Source organism: Trachypithecus francoisi, unplaced genomic scaffold (assembly GCF_009764315.1).
Source record: "Trachypithecus francoisi isolate TF-2019V2 unplaced genomic scaffold, Tfra_2.0 Lachesis_group10, whole genome shotgun sequence".
NCBI lineage: Eukaryota > Metazoa > Chordata > Mammalia > Primates > Cercopithecidae > Trachypithecus > Trachypithecus francoisi.
The window spans coordinates 74,877,484-74,898,197 of NW_022681455.1; the positions used below are offsets into that span (position 1 = coordinate 74,877,484).

The 20,714-nt window shown below is 47.9% G+C and overlaps 1 protein-coding gene across 2 annotated transcripts in view; it reads right to left on the minus strand.

Annotated features, from left to right (window-relative positions):
• PRKCB (protein kinase C beta) overlaps window positions 1–20,714 on the minus strand; it is a 391,108-nt gene that overhangs the window by 184,343 nt on the left and 186,051 nt on the right. For both annotated transcript variants that reach the window (XM_033217733.1, XM_033217732.1), the window contains exons 4-5: window positions 10,070–10,181; window positions 6,808–6,936 (exon numbers count right to left, since the gene is read on the minus strand). In XM_033217733.1, coding sequence (XP_033073624.1) covers window positions 6,808–6,936; window positions 10,070–10,181 — 241 coding nt within the window. The remainder of the gene's footprint in view (window positions 1–6,807; window positions 6,937–10,069; window positions 10,182–20,714) is intronic.

Sequence of the window (20,714 nt, forward strand, 5' to 3'; positions counted from 1 at the left end):
AAGACAGATTGATGGATGGAGAGCGAGATGGATGGAAATGTGATTAAGCAAGAGTGGAAAACGTTAATAACAGAATATAGGTGGTGGATAAATGAGTGTTTGCTGTAAAATCCTTTCAACTTAGTTCAAAATAAAGCCTTGGGAAAAAATTACAAACCAATAATGTAAAAGGGAAGGGAGATCTACCAGAACCGGGCCCTATCCCCATCCTGTGTGTGACCTGGAGAAGTAACCCTTTCTCTGGGCCTCAGTGAGCCCAACTGGTCTCTGCTGCACCTTCCATTATGAACAATGACAGTACTGTGGTTTTACAAATAGGAGAATCTCTTGAGAGAGCCTCTGAGGGGGAATGGCTTTGAAGGCAGAGACTGCCCCCTAGTGGGCCCTCGCGGCCTAGTTTATAATAATTTTCTGTCTCTGCAACTGACGCATGGCTGGGCAATATTACACAAACCCCCACGACACAAGTTTGCTTATATAACAAACCTGCACACGTACCCCCAAAATTCAAATAAAAGTTAAATAAAAAATAAATATTAAGCTATCTGGATTTTTTTTCTTGTTTACATTGCCCTTTTTCTTCCCAATTCTTTTTTTTTTTTTTTTTTTTTTTTTTTTTTTAGGCAGAGTCTCACTCTGTTGCCCAGGCTGGAGTGCTGTGGTGCGATCTCAGCTCACTGTAACCTTTGCCACCCAGGTTCAAGCGATTCTCCTGTCTCAGCCTCCCAAGTAGCTGGGATTACAGGCGTCCACCACCACACCCGGCTAATTTTTGTATTTTTGATAGAGACGGGATTTTGCCATGTTGGCCAGGCTGGTCTTGAGCTCCTGATTTTAGGTGATCCAGCCGCCTTGGCCTCCCAAAGTGCTGGGATTACCAACGTGAGCTACCACACCCACCCTCTTTGGTACTCTTTTTCTCTTGATGTGCGGATGTCAGATCTTAAGAAGGATTTAAATACCACAATATTGGGAGTACCTAAGTCTGTCAGGGAGATGTTTCAGTGTAAAAAGTTTCTGTATAATGCAATACAAAGGTAATATATATAAAGGTAAATATAAAGATAATATAAAGGTAAGAATATCGAATGGGAGTTCCAAAGAGAAACATTTTTAAAAATGGTTATTTCTGCTTTTCCTTTTGGGAGATAGATATGAGGATGGACATGGTTAAGCATTTGGAGGTGGCTGTAATATAGATGGGAGTATAAATAATAGATGCCAGTTGTTATGTTGATATGTAGATACTGAATTGAAAAGGGGTTAAATAAGATATTGTTGGCTGGGTGTGGTGGCTCACGCCTGTAATCCCAGCCCTTTGGGAGCCGAGGTGGGCGAATCATGAGGTCAGGAGATCGAGACCATCCTGGCTAACACAGTGAAACTCCATCTCTACCAAAAATACAAAAAAAGTTAGCTGGACATGGTGGCACACGCCTGAAGTCCCAGCTATTTGGGCGGCTGAGGCAGGAGAATCGCTTGAACCTGGGAGGCGGAGGTTGCAGTGATCTGAGATTGCACCATTGCACTCCAGTCTGGGTGACAGAGCAAGACTCTGTCTCAATAGAAAAAAATATATTGTTGCATGTATGAACACACAGGCTTCATAAACCTTGGGAGCATTTTACAACTCTGATCTGGACATTATATTGCCTGACCTCATGACACCTATGGGCATCATGATGTCAATATGGTTTCCTGGGATACTACAAATTCCACTCCTCTGTGTCTTCTCTCCATTGTCCAGGGAACAAGGGTGGTCATGACTGCAACAAGCGGGTCTCAGTCCCAGTAACACTTGCTGTTGACCTTGGATCTGATACTTAAGATTTTCTGCGTGTTGTACCTCCCATAAGAATAATGGTATAAATTGCTGACCTTCAGCTCGAGGCACTGATCTGAGGACCATCTGTGAAAGCCTTATATCTATCTATCAGGATCCTCCAGGGGTTTCTCATTCATACATACAGCCATTGAGTCCATAAATATTTAGTGATGCCCACCTTGCTAAGTGCTGGGAGTAGAGCAGCAAGACACAGTCTTGCCCTCATGGAGCTAATGCTTTGTACGAGATGCAGACGCTAATCAAACTCAACATAAAATCACCCCTTTCACAAGGCCAAGCTCAAGTTACCATGAATGTCTACAAAAGGGGGAAGTCGGAAAAAGCTCATTAGATGGTGAAAATGAGCTGAGATCAAGAGGAAGAGTTAATTGCTAGTAAAAGAGAAGATGGCAATGGCAAACATTCTAAACAGAGAACAGAACAACAGATGTCCTATAGTGTGTGGCGGTCTGCAGAGGACCAGGGATTAAAAGAAAGGGGGAGGAGACAGTGAATAAAGAATGAGACTGCCATATTAGATTTAGTCTGTTATAAAGACCATGGGAAACCATTGATGGGTTTTTAAAAGGAGGAGAACTGATCAGATTTATTCTCATCTTGACCTGCCAAAACACTAAGAACAGATGTATGAGCTCAATTTTGGTAGCCAGGCAAGTTAGAAAACCTTTCACCTCTAGAGATGCTGAGATTTCCAAAGAGCACATGACACTCAGGGCAAACAGCAGTGTCCTGGACTGGTGGTCAGTGGAAAATCCTAATACTGACCATGCTTCTTGGGTCTGAATGAAGTGGGGCCATTCCACAAACACCACAAGGCCACTTCTGGCCTGGCAGAAGGACCCCACACAACCTTTAGTGCTCCCTCCTCTCTGATCTGTCTGGCCAAGATCAAGGAGGAGGGGGCTGGAGTCCCAGCAATGAAACCACGAAGACAGTCAGGAGACCAAGGGAAACTTGAGTGTCCTGGATGCTGTTGGACCCTGCCCAGCTCCCCTCCATGCTGGCCAATGCACCCATCCCCTGAGTGTTGTGTGTGATGGCTGTTAATGGCTCACAGTTACCCCCATGTCCAGATAACTGCCCTCAACTGCACAGACGCCTCCTCACCTGGGAGGTTACTCTACCTTCCCACCTCCATCCCCAGCAGCCTACAGCAGTGACTGACTATATTAGTCAGCTCAGGCTGTCATAATAGAATGCCACAGATTGGGTGGCTTAAACAACAGACATTTATTTCTTTACAGTTCTGGAGGTTGGGAAGTCCAAGATTGAGGCACCAGCAGCTTCAATTCCTGGTAAGGACTCACTTCCTGGCTTGCAGATGGTCACCTTCTTGCCGTGTCCTGCCTTTGGTGGAGATAGAATGATCTCTCTTTCTTCCTCCTCTTAGAAATCCACAAATCCCATTATGAGGGCCCCACCCTCACGACCTCATCTAACCCTAATTATCACCCAAAAGTCCCATAGCTCCAAATACTATCACACTGGGGGTGGGACTTTAAGACACAAATTTGGGGGAGCCACAGTCATCCCATTGCACTGACTGACCTGGAACATGACAGACCAGCCCCCTCACCTCAAGGTGGGACTGACTCTGCTACAGTGTTTGGTGCAAAATTCCACCAGATACCAGGCTGAAGAAGACTTCCACGGAGACCACACCCTCCCTGAGCTTTTTCCCTGTCCGAGGAAGGAAACATGGTTCCTTCACTTCTCTTTTCCCATGAGCAGCCCAATAAATCACTGGAGCAAAATCCCCATCTTGGCTCTATTTTTAGAGAACTTGGCCACAGCATCAGGGCTGTCTTCTACTGTCAATCAATCAACAAGCCCGTGCTGAGTACAGGCTGTGCCCAGCATGGTGTATGGGCAATTGCAGGGCATTGTGACACGGGGCCAGAGGCCCAGGTGCTCATCCCTGCTCTGCATGTGACACTGGTCGGGGTATTCAGCCTTGCCGAGACTTCATTTTTCCTTCCAATGATGGCACCAACACAGCCTTCCTTGGATGGTCCAATATCAAAGCACTTGGAAAAGCACACAGTGCTATTAAACTTCTTTATAGATTTGCCTGTCCTGAACATCCCAAAGGAATGAAATCCTACAACATGCCAGGGTCTCTCCATGTTTGCCAGGCTGGTCTTGAACTCCTAGCCTCAAGCAATCCTTCTGTCTTGGCCTCCCAAAGTGCTGGGATTACAGGTGTGAGGCACCACACCTGGCTTGTTTGCTTGTTTGTTTTTCTTGTTTCTGTTTTTGTTTTATGAGATGGAGTCTCACTCTGTCACCCGGGCTGGAGTGCAGTGGTGCAATCTCAGCTCACTGCAACCTCCGCCTCCTGGGCTCAAGTGATCAGGAGCTCCAGCTTCAGCCTTACGAGCAGCTGGGATTATAGGCGTGCACCACCACACCTGGCTAATTTTTTGTATTTTTAGTAGAGATGCAGTTTCGACATGTTGCCCAGGCTGACTCCTGAGTTCAAGTGATCTACCCACCTTGGTCTTCCAAAATGCTGGGATTACAGGCATGAGCCACTGTGCCTCGCCTATTGCTTTTTTTCTTTTTCTTTTCTTTTTAACGTCTTGTCTTAAGCCATCCAGTTTGTGGTATTGTGTTATGGCAGCCATAGCAAATGGGTACACCTCCTACCAGTGTGTCCTGAGAATCAGGGGCTTGTGATCCAGGCTCTCGAAGGTCACAGCATATCTATGATTAAGGGGGAAGACTTTGACTTTGAACTTGAAGAAATATTGTACTATACCTCATCAGAACAAAGACTCCCTAAGGAATGCCCATAAGGGGTGCCCTAGCCAAACCACAAAAGGAATAAATATGGTGGAGGACATAGAGAATAAATATGGTGGAGGACATAGAGAATAAATATGGTGGGGGGCATAGTGAATAAATACAGTGGAGGGCATAGAGAAGCGAAACTAAACTTAAAAAGAACCTAGTCTATAGTACTTTTGAGTGAAACAGACCTAGGTGAGGAAGTGTATTTTCTGATGGATAGAATGATAATAACTTACCTCATTTGAGTTGTTGAAAAAACATCAATCAGATACTGCCTCTAAGTGCTTTTCACAATCATTAACACATTTTTAAAACTCAACACATGTCAGCTATTGTTTTATTATTGCCGCAAATGGTGTGAGCTCTTGGAGTATAACTTCTCTGAGCCGTGGCTTCTTTGTTCATAAAACAAAAGTAATAGAAGATCGGGTGCAGTGACTCACAGCTATAATCCCAGCACTTTGGGAGGCCGAGGTAGGCTGATCACTTGAGGTCAGGAGTTCTAGACTAGCCTGGCCAATATGGTGAAACCCTGTCTCTACTAAAAATACAAATATTAGCCAGGAGTGGTGGTGTGCACCTGTAATCCCATCTACTCAGGAGGCTGAGGCAGGAAAATCGCTCGAACCTGGGAGGTGGAGGTTCCAGTGAGTTGAGTATTTGGCAGGAGGCGGCTGTGGTAGGTACCACTGCACTCCGGCCTGGGCGACAGATGGCGTCTCCATCTCAAGCAAGAATAATAGAGATTTTGCAATGTTGTGAAGATGGAAAAAAATAACATGTAAGGTTTAGAGCACCGCACATTCCATGTGATCCATAAATGTTGGGGCCTTCAGTCACGCTTTGGAATGAGTGTAGTTCCCAGAGAATGGCACCAGAGGGAAGCAGAGTCTTATTTTTGTCTCACCAGCATCGGGAATCTTAGACAATCAGTGGGGAAAACTGGCTTCTCTTGAACCTGCAACTGCGGGATTTCCCCTGGGGCCTCCAAGCACCCCACTGGGAGGCAGGCAACCACTTGGAGAAAAACATAATGACGCAATGGATTGCACATTTTCTAAAATCTCACTGGGCTTCACAAAATCTCAAGTTTAAAAGAATTATATTGTACAGGGATAAGTATTTTTCAGCTTTTACAGTTTACGTAAAGCCCCTCCCCAACCCAGGGCTCAGCACATCAGAGCTACTGAACCAGTCTGAGGCCTCAGAAATAGACTAATTTTTGCAAAATTAATCTCTTCCACGATCAATTTCCTGAGTTACTAATTCATAAACCCTTGTTTATATTCATTAGATATATAAAGTCAACAGTAGTTTGTCACCAGCCTTCGAGAAGAAATTCCTGCAAAGTTTTAGCTCCACTCCCAGCCGGCTCAGTGCCAGTTACACCAGGGCTTATGGCTGAGTATTCCTCAAGCCAGTGCAGCTGAGTTCCAATTTTGCTTGAACTTCTCACATCAGAGCCAAGTATGTCTTGAATGCCGGGATAAATGAGTGACAGCCCCGCCCCCGCCCCCCACCCCCCGCCACCAGCCCTTCCTCTCACTGCATCTCCCGGCAGATTGTACCATCCTGCTTTCTAATTATCATGAAATATTTTAGACTTGCAGAAAGTATAGAGAATAATAAAATTACAGCGTAGCCACCGTCAGGTTCAAGAAATAATCTTTCAAATATGTGAAAGTCCCTGAATTGCACCCTCCAACCCCCTCCTTCCAAGATATTATATTCTCCAAATTTGCTGTTTATCATCAAGACGCCATATTTCTTGCTGGAAAAGCTTGGGGAAGAAGCAAAGTTCCCTTCTCCGCTACCTGAGTAAAGGAAACGCAACTACCCACTCCAAAAGACAACTGTAAAAAAACAGTGGGAAATGAGGAGAGAAGAGAAGTGGAGGATCCTGAGGAAGTTAGAAGTCCAAGGAACTCAGACGTCTCCTCTCTGAACCCAGCCTAGCCTGGGGTGCTGAAGGACGTAGCTTTGAGGGTATACGGTTTCTAAATACCCCCCTGCTGCAGCGAGGGGCTGCCGTGGGCAGGGCAGGGGACAGAAGCAGTGCCACACCCCCTCCCCAATCCCTGGACTGCCCTACCCCTCCACCTTCCTCCCTTCCTCAATCACACAGGTCAAGCAAGGTCACGAACCAGTGGAACCCCAGGGTCACCTACCGAGGACGATGAGGACATCCCTGTCGATGTGGGCCTGGATGTAGATGCGGCCGCGGCGCTCCGTGTGGTCTGTGCCACAGAGGCTGGGGACGTTCATCACGCAGCGCTTATGCACATTCATCATGCAGGCTGTGAGGGCAGAGAGAGGGGATGCTGCTTAGGCTGGTCCAGGCTGGGGGCTGCAGACATCTGCCCCACCCAGGACCGCTGAGTCCTTCCTGTTCCCCTCCCTTCAGGCAGCTGAGAAATCACCAGCCTGGTTGAGACCAACTTGCCTGCCAAGATCTCATCAGAAGGGCTTCTCCAACTCTTCCCCCTGAACCCTGATGGGTAAAGGAGGTACTTGTCTGTTCCCCACCCAAGGCCAAGGGTGCAGCCTGAAGCAAGCACACCCCACACCCCTTAAGGCTCTGAAGCCAGAGTCACCAACTTCAATGCTCACAGGCTGGCTGGTCACATGAGTGAGGAAAGCTAAGGGGATGGCGGCAACTTGGCCAAGTGGGGAACAGGACAGCAACATTTCCCGTTTCTCAGCATATGCAGGAATCTCACTGTGTATGTGACAGCTCTGATTTTAAAATATTGACAGCTAATCGGTTGGGTTCCCTGGAAAGAGCCTGAGATGGGGACTTTAGGGCACAAGGTTTTTAGGGGGTGCTCTTGGGAAGAGAAGTTGGCTTGCCATGTGGATGCAACCAAAGCTGATGTGAAGGGGAGCCCAGAGCTGAGATGATCCTTCAAAGCTGTTCCAAACTGAGACAAGAGGGCTGGGCACTGCAATCATCCAGTCGCCCTGGAAGGGGCATTACCTCGGGCAATTATGCAGGATGGGGCACCACTGTGAACCCACAGCTAGGGGATGGGGTGGGACCCTGAAGAAGGGGTCTGGGCTGACCATAGTGTCCACCACAACTAATTACAAGGAAAAAGATTTAGGGCGAGGGTGAGGTGGATGAAATGTGCCTGTCAGCTGAATTTGGCCTGCAGCCATCTCTCATGTTATAGGATATCCACTCCCTCTGTGCATTCCTCCGTACAGTATCTGTGTCTATTTCAACGTGGTGGGTGATTTCCCCTAGGTCCTGAGCAATAATGCCCTGCTCCAGGAAGGTGTGCCAGGAACCCAGGATTCTCCAGGGGGACACTAGTTCCAGTTGGAGAAGGCAGGAGAGGCCAAGTCACCCCATGGGCCCCAATTTCAAGGTATCTGGGGCCAAGGGACCCTTCTCAGACCACCCAATTCCCAGGAGGAGGCAGGCCTATTACAAAAACTGGAAATGAGTTGTGGGGAGGGAAGGGAGAGCCCTCTGGGACCCGAGCACCAGGCTGAGCTCCCACCCACCACTGTCTTCGAGGCAGGGGCACTGCCCCTACATTAGGGCCCCATGTGTGGTAAGAGGAGCTGGTGTCCTGCAGGCAGAAGGCTCCAGCCTCACTGTCCCCTGCAGCTCTCACCATGTTTCTGTGTCTGTCTCACTGTTCCCACATTGCTGCATGTCTCTTATCTCTGCTGTCCCACTTCTGCACGTGTCTTACTGCCTTGGCCACATTTGTGAATTGGTCTGTTCCACTCTCTGCACTTGCCTCTGGCCTCTTTGTCTCCCCCCTTTTCCAGCTGTGTCCCTCTGCCTCTCTCTCTCTCCTCTGTGGCTCTCCATGTGTGCTTCTGTCTCTGTCTCTGGTCTCTCCATCTCTACACCTCTGCATGAGCCTTGTGTGATGGCATCTCTGTCTGTGTCCATACCAATCATTTTATCTTTTTTTCTTCTTCTTTGAGAGTCTAGCTCTGTCACCCACGCTGGAGTGCAGTGGCGTGATCTCGGCTCTCTGCAACTTCCCCTTCCCATGTTCAAGCGATTCTCCTGCCTCAGTCTCCCGAGTAGCTGGGATTACAGGCGTCCACCATCTCTCCCAGCTAATTTTTGTATTTTTAGTAGAGATGGGGTTTTGCCATGTTGGCCAAGCTGATCTCGAACTCCTGACCTCATGTGATCCACCCGCCTCAGCCTCCCAAAGTGTTAGGATTACAGGAGTGAACCACCGCACCTGGCTTATCTGTTGGTCTGTGTGTCTGCCTGTCCCTCCTTTTGCCTGAATCTCTCTCTAGCTGAGTTTCTCTGCAGCTTCCACACCCCACATTCCTCCCTGTGTTAGGGTTGCATGTGTCCATCTTTCCCCTGCATCTGTCTCTGGCTATGCGTGTGTGTTTCTTATTGTCTCTCTTGCCCTCTACCACCCTTATTCACCTTCACACTCCTCTCTGTCACTCTCTGCCCCGTGATTTTCTCCCTCTGTCCTCTGAGCCTCAGGACCCTTGTGATAGGGGTAGCACCAGCCTCATGACTGCCCAGCCTGCTGCAGACCAACAGGCCTGTGGGCGCCACTAGCACCTCCAGCCTCCCTGTAGCTTTGTGGCCATAGCTCTCAAAGCCTGTCTGCTCCCCTGCCCCACAGGCCATCTGGGCCTTGGCCTCATAAAGAGGAATCCCACCCCATCTGCCTTTCCTACCACATCCTGGCCAGAGAATGATGCTCTTTCCTCCTCCAGCACAAACTTGTGGGTGCTGCAGGGCCACAGGTCTTCTCCATGCAAAGAATGCATCAGCCCCACATCTCAATGCTGAAAACAGTGGTGATGCATGGCTGCCGAAATGCCCATAATTTGTTCATGCCTCCAGGTGTCAACAGCCATGGACTGTCCCTTCCCACACTGTGACTGTGCATCTCACATGCCACTTGCTTTGACCAGTGGATCAGGAGCAAACAGACACAAGTAGAGACTTGAAGTGTATCTGCCAATGGGGCTTGCCCTCCTGAGGAACTCAGGACCCTGTGACCTCCATGCATGCAAATCCAGCCTAGCCTACTGAGAAGGAAAGACACATCACCCAGATGACAGCCAGCCGTCCTGCCGGACATGTGAGTGAGGCCACCGAGGCCCAGACAGCTCCCAGCCTACCTCCACCTGCTAATCCACCATGAAGCATGAGTTCATGCTTTATGGACATGCATGACATTGTCTGAGGCCAGCCCAGATTCAAAGGACTGCCTTGCAGAGTTATGAACTAAAAAAATGTTCATTGTCTTCAGCCACAGTGTTTTGGGGTGGGAGGATCGTTATGCAGCAACAGGCAACTGGGACACCAGCCCCAACCAGGATGGAGGGAATGTGTGGCACACCTGGACCCCAAAGCAAGAGGAAGCAGCCCCTTCCCATTGCTTCTGCCATCAGCAGATGCCCCCAGAGAGAAAAAGTACTTACTGTCACATTTCATCCCCTGGTGGATGAGTCCATACAGCAATGACCCACAGTGGTCACAAAACGTGGGACTGGAGTACGTGTGGATCTTAAACTTGTGTTTGCTCCGGGGATCCTGGAGCCAAGAGAAACAACAGAAGGAGCCAACATCAGCGGACCATGCCAAGGGTTCATCCTACATCGAGAGGCACTGGAGAACTCAACAGGAACTGAACTTGGTCCCCAGAGGTCATTGTACCTGTTGGGAACATTGCTGGAGCCCTGTGCCCAGACATGGTGCTGGACAAATAGTTGTGGAAGGAACGAAGGACAAAGACAGCTGACTGCTCCCTTTGCAGCCCTATGCATACTCACCCTGCCTGCAAACCTCCATCCGGGCCTGCCTGGGAACCCAACCTACAGGCTCCTGCCTGTGGCAGGGACTCCAGAGATGGGAAAACAAAGCGACAGACACATCATCTAAACAGGGCTCCTGACTTTTCTTTCTCACCACTTTTAATCTCCAAGCATGCTTCTGCAGTGATCAAAAACCCAAGTCTGGACGTGAAACCTCCCTGCTTAGAGACCATGGTCAGCTCCTCATCACTGACAGAATAAAGTTCGAAGCCCAATGGACAGTTGGCAAGTTGTGGCAGAGACTGCTGGTTTCCCACCAATATCCATTCTTCCCTTTAATAGTCAAACCCTCGAGTTTTAGCAGAGAGCATGGCTATCCAGATAGAGGCCACATTTCCCAGCATCTCTTGCAGCTTGGTGCGGCCACGGTGCTGAGTTGCAGCCAATGGGATGTGTGTGCTCCAGGGCCATTCCCTTCAAATGGAAATGCATACTTCCTTGCGCCTTTCCCTCTTCCCACTGGTTCAAAGATAGTGGGAACTGGAAGTGACCACCTTGGACCCAAACTTACAGCCACATGTGGAAAGGACAAAACCACCCTACCAGCCTTGAATTTTGTCCCTTTGGGCTGACTCCTGAGAGAAAAACCTAATTTCTGCCTTGTTTAAGTCACTATATTTTGGGAGCTATATCTCACAGAAGCTTACATAATTTCCTAATCAATAAATATGCCCTTCATAGCCCGGCAGTGCAGGGCAGTGGTAAAAGGTAGACTTGGATAAACTTCCTGGGCTCTAAGCTGTGGGACTTTGAGCAAGTTATTTAAGGGTTTTTTATTTTCTTTTGTTTTTTAAGAGACAGGGTTTTGCTCTGTCACCCAGGCTGGAGTGGAGTGGCATGATTATAACTCACTGGAGCCTCGACTTCCTCGGCTCAAGTGATTCTCCTGCCTCAGCTTCCTGAGTAGCTGGGACTACAGGTGCATGCAACTATGCCAATTTTTTTTTTTTTTTTTTTTTTTTTTAGAGATGGAGTTTTGCTCTTTTCACCCGGGCTGGAGTGCAGTGGCACAATCTCGGCTCACTGTAACCTCTGCCTCCTGGGTTTAAGCTATTCTCCTGTCTCAACCTCCCGAGTAACTGGCACTACAGGTGTGCACCCCTGCGCCCGGCTAATTGTTTGTATTTTTAATAGAGACGGGGTTTCACCATGGTGGCCAGGTTGATCTTGAATTCCTGACCTCAGGTGATCTACCTCCCTTGGCCTCCCAAAGTGCTGGGATTACAGGCACAAGCTACTGTGCCGGGCCTGCCCAGTGAATTTTTAAAATTTTTTTTGTAGAGAGGGCTTCTTGTTACATTGTCCAGGCTGGTTCAAATTCCTGGTCTCAAATGATCCTCCTGCCTCAGCCTCCCAAATTGCTGGGACTACAGGTGCACACCACCATGCCCGGCTAATCTGATCTTTTTGTGCTTCAGTTTCCCTATCTGTAAAATGCTGATAGTGCTAGTGCCCTGCTTATAAGACTGTTGGGAAGCATAAATGAATGAACCTGTCTAGAGATCTTAGCACCACCTGGAACATAGCAAGCAGCATAAGCTTTTGCATGATTGTTATTACTACTTGTCCAAGGTGATCTCCAGCTAAGCCCCCTCCTCCCACCCACCCACATGCGCACGTACTATGTACATTCTCAGCACTCAGGGCGCACCCCCACTCCCAAACAGGACTTAGGCCTTCGTAAGCCTTTGGCTCTGCATTTCTCTTTCTTCTTCAAGAGATTCTTTCTTCACAGAATCGGTTTTAGTTCAAGAGAACTCTTTCTGTAAAAGTTGCTTTCTCTGTTGTGTATTGCAGGCCAGGTACAGTGTCTCACACCTGTAGCCCCAACACTTTGAGAGGCCAAGATGGGAGGATCGCTTGAGGTGAGGAGTTCAAGATCAGCCTGGGCAATATAGTAAGACCCCCATTTCTACAAAAACAAAAAATTAGCCAGGTGTGATGGCACATGCCTGTAGTCCCAGCTACTCAGGAGATTGAAGTGGGAAGATCACCTGAGCCCAGGAATTCAAGGCTACGTGTGAGCATGGTTGCATCACTGCACTCCAGCCTGGGCAAGAGAGTGGGGGGGTGGGGGGGGGAGAAAAAACCAAATCCATACATGAAGGTTTATAACCACCTTATTTATAATAGCCCCAAACTGGAAACGACCCAAAAGTTGTTCAGCGTGTGAATGGATACAGTGTGAGGCATCCACACGGTGGAATACTTTTCAGCAGTAAAAAGGAATGAACTATTGGCACATGCAGCAGCATTCATGAACCTCGAAAGCATTCTGGTAAAACAAAGATGTCCAATACAAAAGGCTACACACTGTGTGGTTCCATTTCTAAATGTTCTGAAAAACACAAAACTATGGGGACAGAAAACACCAGTGGTTAAAAGGGGTTGGAGGTGGAAAGGGAATTAACTACAAAGAGGCAGATGCAGGAACTTTTTTGTTTTGGATATTGGAGTGGTCTCTATATTAACTGTGATGAATTTTACTTTATAGTTTTACAAGTGAATTTGCAGCCTGGCGCAGTGGCTCACACCTGTAATCCCAGCACTTTGGGAGGCCGAGGTGGGTGGATCACCTGAGGTCAGGAGTTCGAGAGCAGCCTGATCAACACGGTGAAATCCTGTCTCTACTAAAAACAAAAAAAATTAGCTGGGCGTGGTGGCCCGCCTGTAGTCCCAGCTACTTGGGAGGCTGAGTTAGAAGAATTGCTCGAACCCGAAATCACAACACTGCACTCCAGCCTGGGTGACAGAGCAAGACTCTGTCTCAAAAAAAAAAAAAAAGAAAGAAAAAGAAAAAAAGTGAATTTTGCTAGACACAGTAGCTCATGCCTGCAATTCCAACACTTCAGGAGGACAAGGTGGAAGGACTTCTTGAGCTTGAACCCAGGACTTTGAGACCAGCCTGGGCAACACAGTGAGACACTGTCTCTACCATATATATGTATTAAAGCCAGGCATAGTGGTGCATGCCTGTAGTTTTAGCTACTAAGGAGGCCAAAGTGGGAGGATCACTTGAGCCCAGGAGTTCAGGGCTGCAGTGAGCTATGATCAGGCCACTGCACTCCAGCATGGGTGGCAGAGCAAGACCCTGTCTCAAAAAAAATTTTTAAAGTGACTTTTACCATAGGAAATGTATATCTCAATAAACCTGACTGAAGAATCCTCAGCCACTGCAGGCTTTGGTTGCTTCCTATCTTCTTAATGAGCTACGAAGTTTCATGACATTCCTACCCTCTGCAGTCAGCAGATGAAGTCCTGGTCCTTACAGAGCTCTGGACAGCCAAGTTTGAGAGGCGAGGTCTGCTCTGCTTTGACCAGTGGGACGCTGTAGTGCTCTCAGTTGCAGAAGGACCCCAGTAATCACCCGTCCTGCTCAAAGATTGACGTGCTATCCTAGTAACAACAACAGGGCTTGGAAATCCCAAGACAAAAACTAAGGGGTCCTTTTTGGCGGGTTAACCAGCCATGTCTCTATCTCTGGACAATGAGACTAACTGAATACATACGGTTCCTCTAAGAGTCCCCTTGCTCTGTGCCACAGAACAGTTCCCATTGTGCTTCTTGGGCATCCACCTTAAAGTTGGGAATTCAGTGCTTCAAACCCACCTAAAAAGGAACACCTGTTTGAAAACCGAACCCCGCATGTTCTCACTCACAAGTGGGAGTTGAACAATGAGAACACATCGACACAGGGAGGGGACCATCATACACTGGGACCTGTCGGGGGGTGGGGGACTAGGGGAGGCATTAGGAGAAATACCTAACGTGGATGACAGGTTGATGGGTGCAGCAAACCACCATGGCACGTGTATATATATGTAACAAACCTGCACATTCGGCACATATACCCCAGAACTTTAATAATAATAAAAAAGGAACCCCTGTTCATGACTGGTATTGGCTTGTAGGGGAAGCTCAAGGTTCTCTCACACCCCTACTTAACCTCTAAGGAGGCAGAGTTGATTTAATTGGATGGATTCCAACACACGGATTGGCCAGACCCCAATGCGGGAGCTCACATGGAGGTTAAAAGGCACCTTTCCATCTTTCTCTTCTCCCTTAGGTCCTTCACCTCTCCCAGGATGCTGCTGGATCCAAGTCTCATAGTCTTGCCCTGAGACCCTTGGTACAAGTGGCCTGAGCCAGCTCCACTCCAAGACCTAGGATACATTCTGTCTCTACTCTTGGCTCTTGAGGTCCCTTCTGGGTTCTCTGATAAATTGATCTTACAGAGGCCAAGACTTAGGTTTGAGTTCAGGTTTGAATTTCCTTAGTCTTACCTAGTACAGAAGAAAGGAGTCCCTGAAGGCCTTGTGAGCTCTACTTTAAGATCTGGGGCAAAATTGCAACTAATAACAAATTGCCTCTGTTGGTTTTGCACTTTTCTTCATATAAATATTTTCTTGAGCGATCTCCAGGACAAGGACTCAAGCATTTCTGACCAAAAATGATTCAGTTCTCCATCTCAACAGTCTCTTAAACAAGAGGAGATACCAAGAGGCACAAAGAACGGGAAGGGAAAAGAAAGTACATTTCTTTTCTTGTTTGCGTGTTTTGTTTTGTTTTGTTGAGACAGGGGCTTGCTCTGTCACCCAGGCTGGAGTGCAGTGGTGCGATCACAGCTCACTGCAGTCTCCGCCTCCCAGCTTCAAGCAACCCTTCCACCTCAGCCTCCTGAGTAGCTGGAATGGAAGGCACATGCCACCATGCCTAGCTAATTTTTATTTTTTGTAGAGACACGGTTTTTGCTATGTTGCCCAGGCTGGTCTCAAACTCCTGGGCTCCAGTGATCTGCCCGTGTCAGCCTTGCAAAGTACTAGAATTATAGGTGTGAATCACCACACCCAGTCTCAACACATTGCTTGAGAGTTGCATGTGTATGCTGGGTGTGTCACATGCACTCTCTCCAATCCTCATGACATGCCATACAGAAGATATCACTTGTTCCCATTTTAGCAACAATGAAACAGACCCTGACTACAGAGTAACTTCACCAAGGTGACCCAGCTGGACCCTTGCAGAGATGGGGTTCACACCAAGTTCCTCTCCCTTCTCTCCTCACTCCCAACTTCACTCCATTGACACCTCATCTTCACATGCAGCTAAGATAGAACTTGACTCATTCATTCATTCACCTAGCAAATGTATACTGAGGGCCGAGTTCTTCCTAGGCATTGAGGATACAGCTGTGAACATAAGAGATTCTGCTCTCATGGAACTTAAACTCTAAATCCTCGCCATCACAGCACTTAAATCACTGACTTGTAAATCCACGCTTAATTGCATCTCTTCCATACTTCACTGCATGCAAGGTGAGGAAATTTTGCTCACCATTATACCCCCAGGGCATAAACTGTACTTGGCATATACAAGATGCTCAATAAATACTTAATAAATGAGAGTTAACATTTATTGAACATTTACTCATGCCAGGAACTATTTTAAGGGATGTATCAGGCATTAATGCATTTGATCCTTGTAACAGCCCTATAAAGTGCATACTATTTACTACCCCTATTTTACAGAAGAGGAAACCAAAGGACTAAGAGACAAAGTGTTTTGCCCAGGGCAAGCACAGCATTGTACACAGTGGTCAATGGGTTGTTGTGACAGCTGCAGGGGCGCAATCATCACTGTTGGTCACTGCAAACCCCTGCACCACACACGTGCTATTTCAGGAAAATGACTTAGAAGGGGCTGTGCAGCACAGATTAGAGCCAGATGAGAGACAGGAAAACCAATCAGCAAGTTGCAGGGAAACGTTGACTTCTTAAGGCTTATTTAGAGACTGCTGGAGAGCTCCTCTGACCTCATTCCCCTGCCTCCGCTTTCATGAGGGATCATACTTGTAGGTACCAACTCTACCCACCCACTGCCCCAATCCCTCAGGCCAGACAAACCCAGTCATCCTCAATGGATTCTTCCCTCCTCCTTCCTGCTACCTGAAAGAGCTTAAAAACCACACTCCCACACCTGTGGTCCTCATGACTCCCTCCATGACCCTGAAGGTGCATCTTTCAGGGTACCTATCCATGTCTGCCTGAGCCCAATGCCATCTCCGAGATGGACACCTCCCAACAGCCATGCTTGTACTTTGAGACACCCACATTCCCTGAACACAGCTGACTGGGGCAGAGGTGGACACTTGGCTCAAGGGTCACATATGCTGAGTGGCTGGGACACGGGTAATCAGTCCTGAGGCCGGCAGACATGCAGTTCCAGGGCTGAGGCTGCTGATTTTATTTTTGATTGGCAAATCATAATTGTATGCATTTATGGGGTACAATGTGATTGTTCTGATTGTTCTGGATATACACACACAATGTGGCATGATTAAATCAAGAAAATTAACATATCCATCACCTAACTTGCCTATCATTTTCTTAGCATGAGACATTCGAAATTTACTCTCTTAATTACTTTGAAACATACATTATTATTGACTAATGTCACCCTGCTGTGCAATAGATCTCAAAGGCAATTCCTCCCATCTGAAACATTGTACTCTTTGATCAGCATCTCTCCATTTCTTCCTTACCCCCTGACTCCTGCTGTCCCCCAGCTTCTGGTAACCATCATTCTACTCTCTACTTCTATGAGTTCAACTTCATTAGATTCCACATCTAAGTGAAATCATGCAGTATTTGTCTTTCTGTGCCTGGTTTATTTCACTTAGCATAATATCCTCCAGGTTCATCCACATTGTAGCAAATGACAGTTGGTCCTGATTTTTATAGTGCGCTCTAAGGAACCTTGAGAAACAAAGACAAAGATTACATGACCCCAGGGATGAAGCTCCTGGTTCTGGTCCCTGGGGGATCTGGTATCCTGCCTTCCAATTCCATCTGCCTCCTTGTGTCCTCTAAAATTTCTCCTTTGTGCTTCAGCCAATCCAGGTAGGCATGTTACCTGCAACCAGGGGTGAGTCAAGATATTTATAATTGCCTTGGCTCAGAGACTGCCCATAGACCAAACGGAATGGACAGCAGAGCCTGGCCGTGCTGAGAGTTAACACTTTAGTTACCATGTCATGGAGGGGATGTGGTAGGAGCTGGCAGAAGCAGGTGTAGGTAAGTGGAAGGTGGGGGGAAAAGGCTCAGAGGACCCAGTGGCTATTCACCAATCGGTTTCAGAGTATTTCAATATTTCCACAATTGGTACAGTAGTGCCAGTGCATGCAGGTTAAATATCAGTCCTGCCTGGCCAGGCTCAGTGGCTCACGCCTGTAATCCCAGCACTTTGGGAGGCCAAAGCAGGCAGATCATGAGGTCAGGGGATCGAGACCATCCTGGCTAACATGGTGAAACCCCATCTCTCCTAAAAATACAAAAAATTAGCCGGGCATGGTGGCGGGCCCCTGTAGTCCCAGCTACTCCGGAGGCTGAGGCAAGAGAATGGTGTGAACCCGGGAGGCAGAGCTTGCAGTGAGCGGAGATTGCACCACTGTATTCCAGCCTGGGTGACAGTGCGAGACTCCGTCTCAAAAAATAAATAAATAAATAAATAAATAAATAAATAAATAAATATCAGTCCTGCCTTTAACCAAAATACGTTCCCTTCCTAGCCTTGAGGCTATGGGTATTGACCAAGACTGTGGGTACCTACGCAGCCTGAGATGAGTCTGGGAATCCTCATGGCCTCCAAGCCATCACTCTCCCTATGGGGTTTGGTTTTGATTTCATTAAAAAATGCAGCTTCCTGGCTGGGAGCAGTGGCTCATGCCTGTAATCCCAGCCAAGGTGGGAGGACGGCTTGAACCCAGGAATTCAAGGCTGCAGTGAGCCATGATGGCGCCACTGCACTCCAGTGACAGAGTGAAACTTTGACTCAAAAACAAACAAACAAAAAGACACAGTTTCCATCTCTGCCTTAATCCCTCCCCCAGTCTCATTTTACATCAGATCTTCCACCCAGGCCACACAGACTGGACCCCTCCAGGCCACCGGGAGCCTGTCCCATCCCTGGCCTAGGTCCTACTTCATGCCCAGAGGTCACAGTGTGGAACCCAGAAGCTATATCAAGCCTGTAAAGAAGCTACAATTGGCCAACATGGTGCTTCTTAGAAATCCAAATAAGTTTACCATATTTAAGTCAGGAACTATCGGATTAAAATGTGAAACTTTGCCAGGCACAGTGGCTCATGCCTATAATCCCAGCACTTTGGGAGGCCGAGGAAGGCGGATCACAAGGTCAGGAGATCAAGACCATCCGGGCTAACATGGTGAAACCCCATCTCTACTAAAAATCCAAAAAAATTAGCCGGGCGTGGTGGCACGCACCTGTAGTCCCAACTACTCAGGAGGCTGAGGCAGAAGAATGGCACGAACCCAGGAGGTGAAGCTTGCAGTGAACCGAGAACGCACCACTGCACTCCAGCCTGGGTGACAGAGCGAGACTCCGCATCACAAAAAAAAAGAATAAAAAATGTGAAATACTGGTTCTTTTTGAGAAATCACCAGCTGTGACAACACTGAACACTCATCACTCGTTTCTGTGGGCTGAGCAGTGGTTTCCCCCTTTAGATAAGTGATAAGCTTTCTAGTTTTCCACAGTCCCCACTCTTCTCTATTGTCTTACACCAGGCCTGCTTCACGCTTTCCCTTTTCCTGCCTGGACCCTTTAGGAATATGGATTTGGGACCTCTGCCAGACTCCCTATCCTCTTCCCAACAATGCTGGCATCCAACTCCACGAACACATCCCCTAAACTCCCGAGTGAGTTCATCTCAAGAGCTCTCAGAAACAGGTCTGAAACTATTACACTCCTGCCCCAACATCACCCCTTGATCATCCCCAGTCATCTCGCCCACCCCTGGAAATCAGGTTTCCACAGGATCCTGGCACGATTCCTCTTCCCAGTATTTCCTGTTGCTGAGGCTCCATCTCCACATGCCTGGTACTTACTAGGCAAGCTTGGATTCGCAAATTTCCTTCCATTTCCAATCTTCATTCGAGAGATTGTTGAATACAACAACAACAAAATAACCATCGAATGTGACTTTTACTGCCACCAATTTTATTGAATTGAGCACATACTACCTGCCAAGCACTGTGCTGTGCCCTCTATGTCATGTCCCCAGATTCTCCTGACACCCCAGAGGAGTTAGACTGTTATCCTGGTATTCCAGATGAGAAAACTGAGGCTGAGAGAAGTAACTTGCCCAAGGTCACAAAGCAAGGACGTGGGAGAGCCAGGACTGGAAGCCAAGTTTGTCAGACTCCAGAAATGCAGCCAGCCAAGTGGGAACCCCTCAGTGTCCCCTGGCTGTCCCCCAGTGTCCTCAGCCTCCCCAGAGGGTCTCCCACCTAACAGGGGGGTTACAGACGATAACACTCTTCATCTCACACAAATTCAGCACCGGCCAGTGACAGAGTACTTGGGTCCCTGCCACCCCAAAACCAGAGTCTTTTTAGTGAAAACAGTCCCCAGCACCAAAGACAGGCAGATCCTAGGTCATCACTTAACCCCAGACACAGGCAGCTAACGGGGAAGGAAGTGCAGCTGAGAGAGATGGAGGAGGGTGGAGGGAGGGAGGGAGGAATGAAGGAAGGAAGGAAGGAAGGAGAAACAAAGAAAGAAAAGAAAGAAAGAGCAAAAGAGGAGGGAGGGAGAGAAGGAGGAAGGAGGGAAGGAAGGAGAGAAAGAAAGAGAGGGAGGGAGGGAAAGAAGGAAGGAGGGAGAAGGAAGGAAGGAGAGAGAGAAAGAAAGAAGGAAAGAAAGGAAAAAAGAAAGAAGGAAGGAGAGAAAGAAAGAGAGAGAGAAAGAGAGGGAGGGAGGGAAGGAGGGAAAGAAGGAAGGAAGGAGGGAGGGAGAAGGAAGGAAGGAGAGAGAGAAAAGAAAAGAAAGAAAAAGAAAGGAAGGAAGAAAGAAAGAAAGAAAAAGGAAGGAAGAAAGAAATAAAAAGAAAGAAGGAAAGAAAGAAAGGAAGGCCTCTCTCAGTCTGAATGGGCTGTGCCGCTTTGCCCACAGGTGGGCTGAAATCTGGCTGAGCTGAAGTAAAACTGCAGGAATAAGGAAGCTGAAATGAGGCACACAGAGAGAAACACAAGCTAACAGCGTCCGTAGAAGAGAAAGGAAAAGCAAATTGCAAGTTCAGACTGTGTCATCCCTGGGCATTTACAAGCTACGAAAGCTCCTGAGGCTCTATTCCCCAGGGGGTAGGCAGGCACGGTTCAACTGAAGGTCCCAGTTGGAAATATCCTCAGAACAGAGGGAAATTAACAAGCGCAGGCTCCAGAGTTAGCTGTGT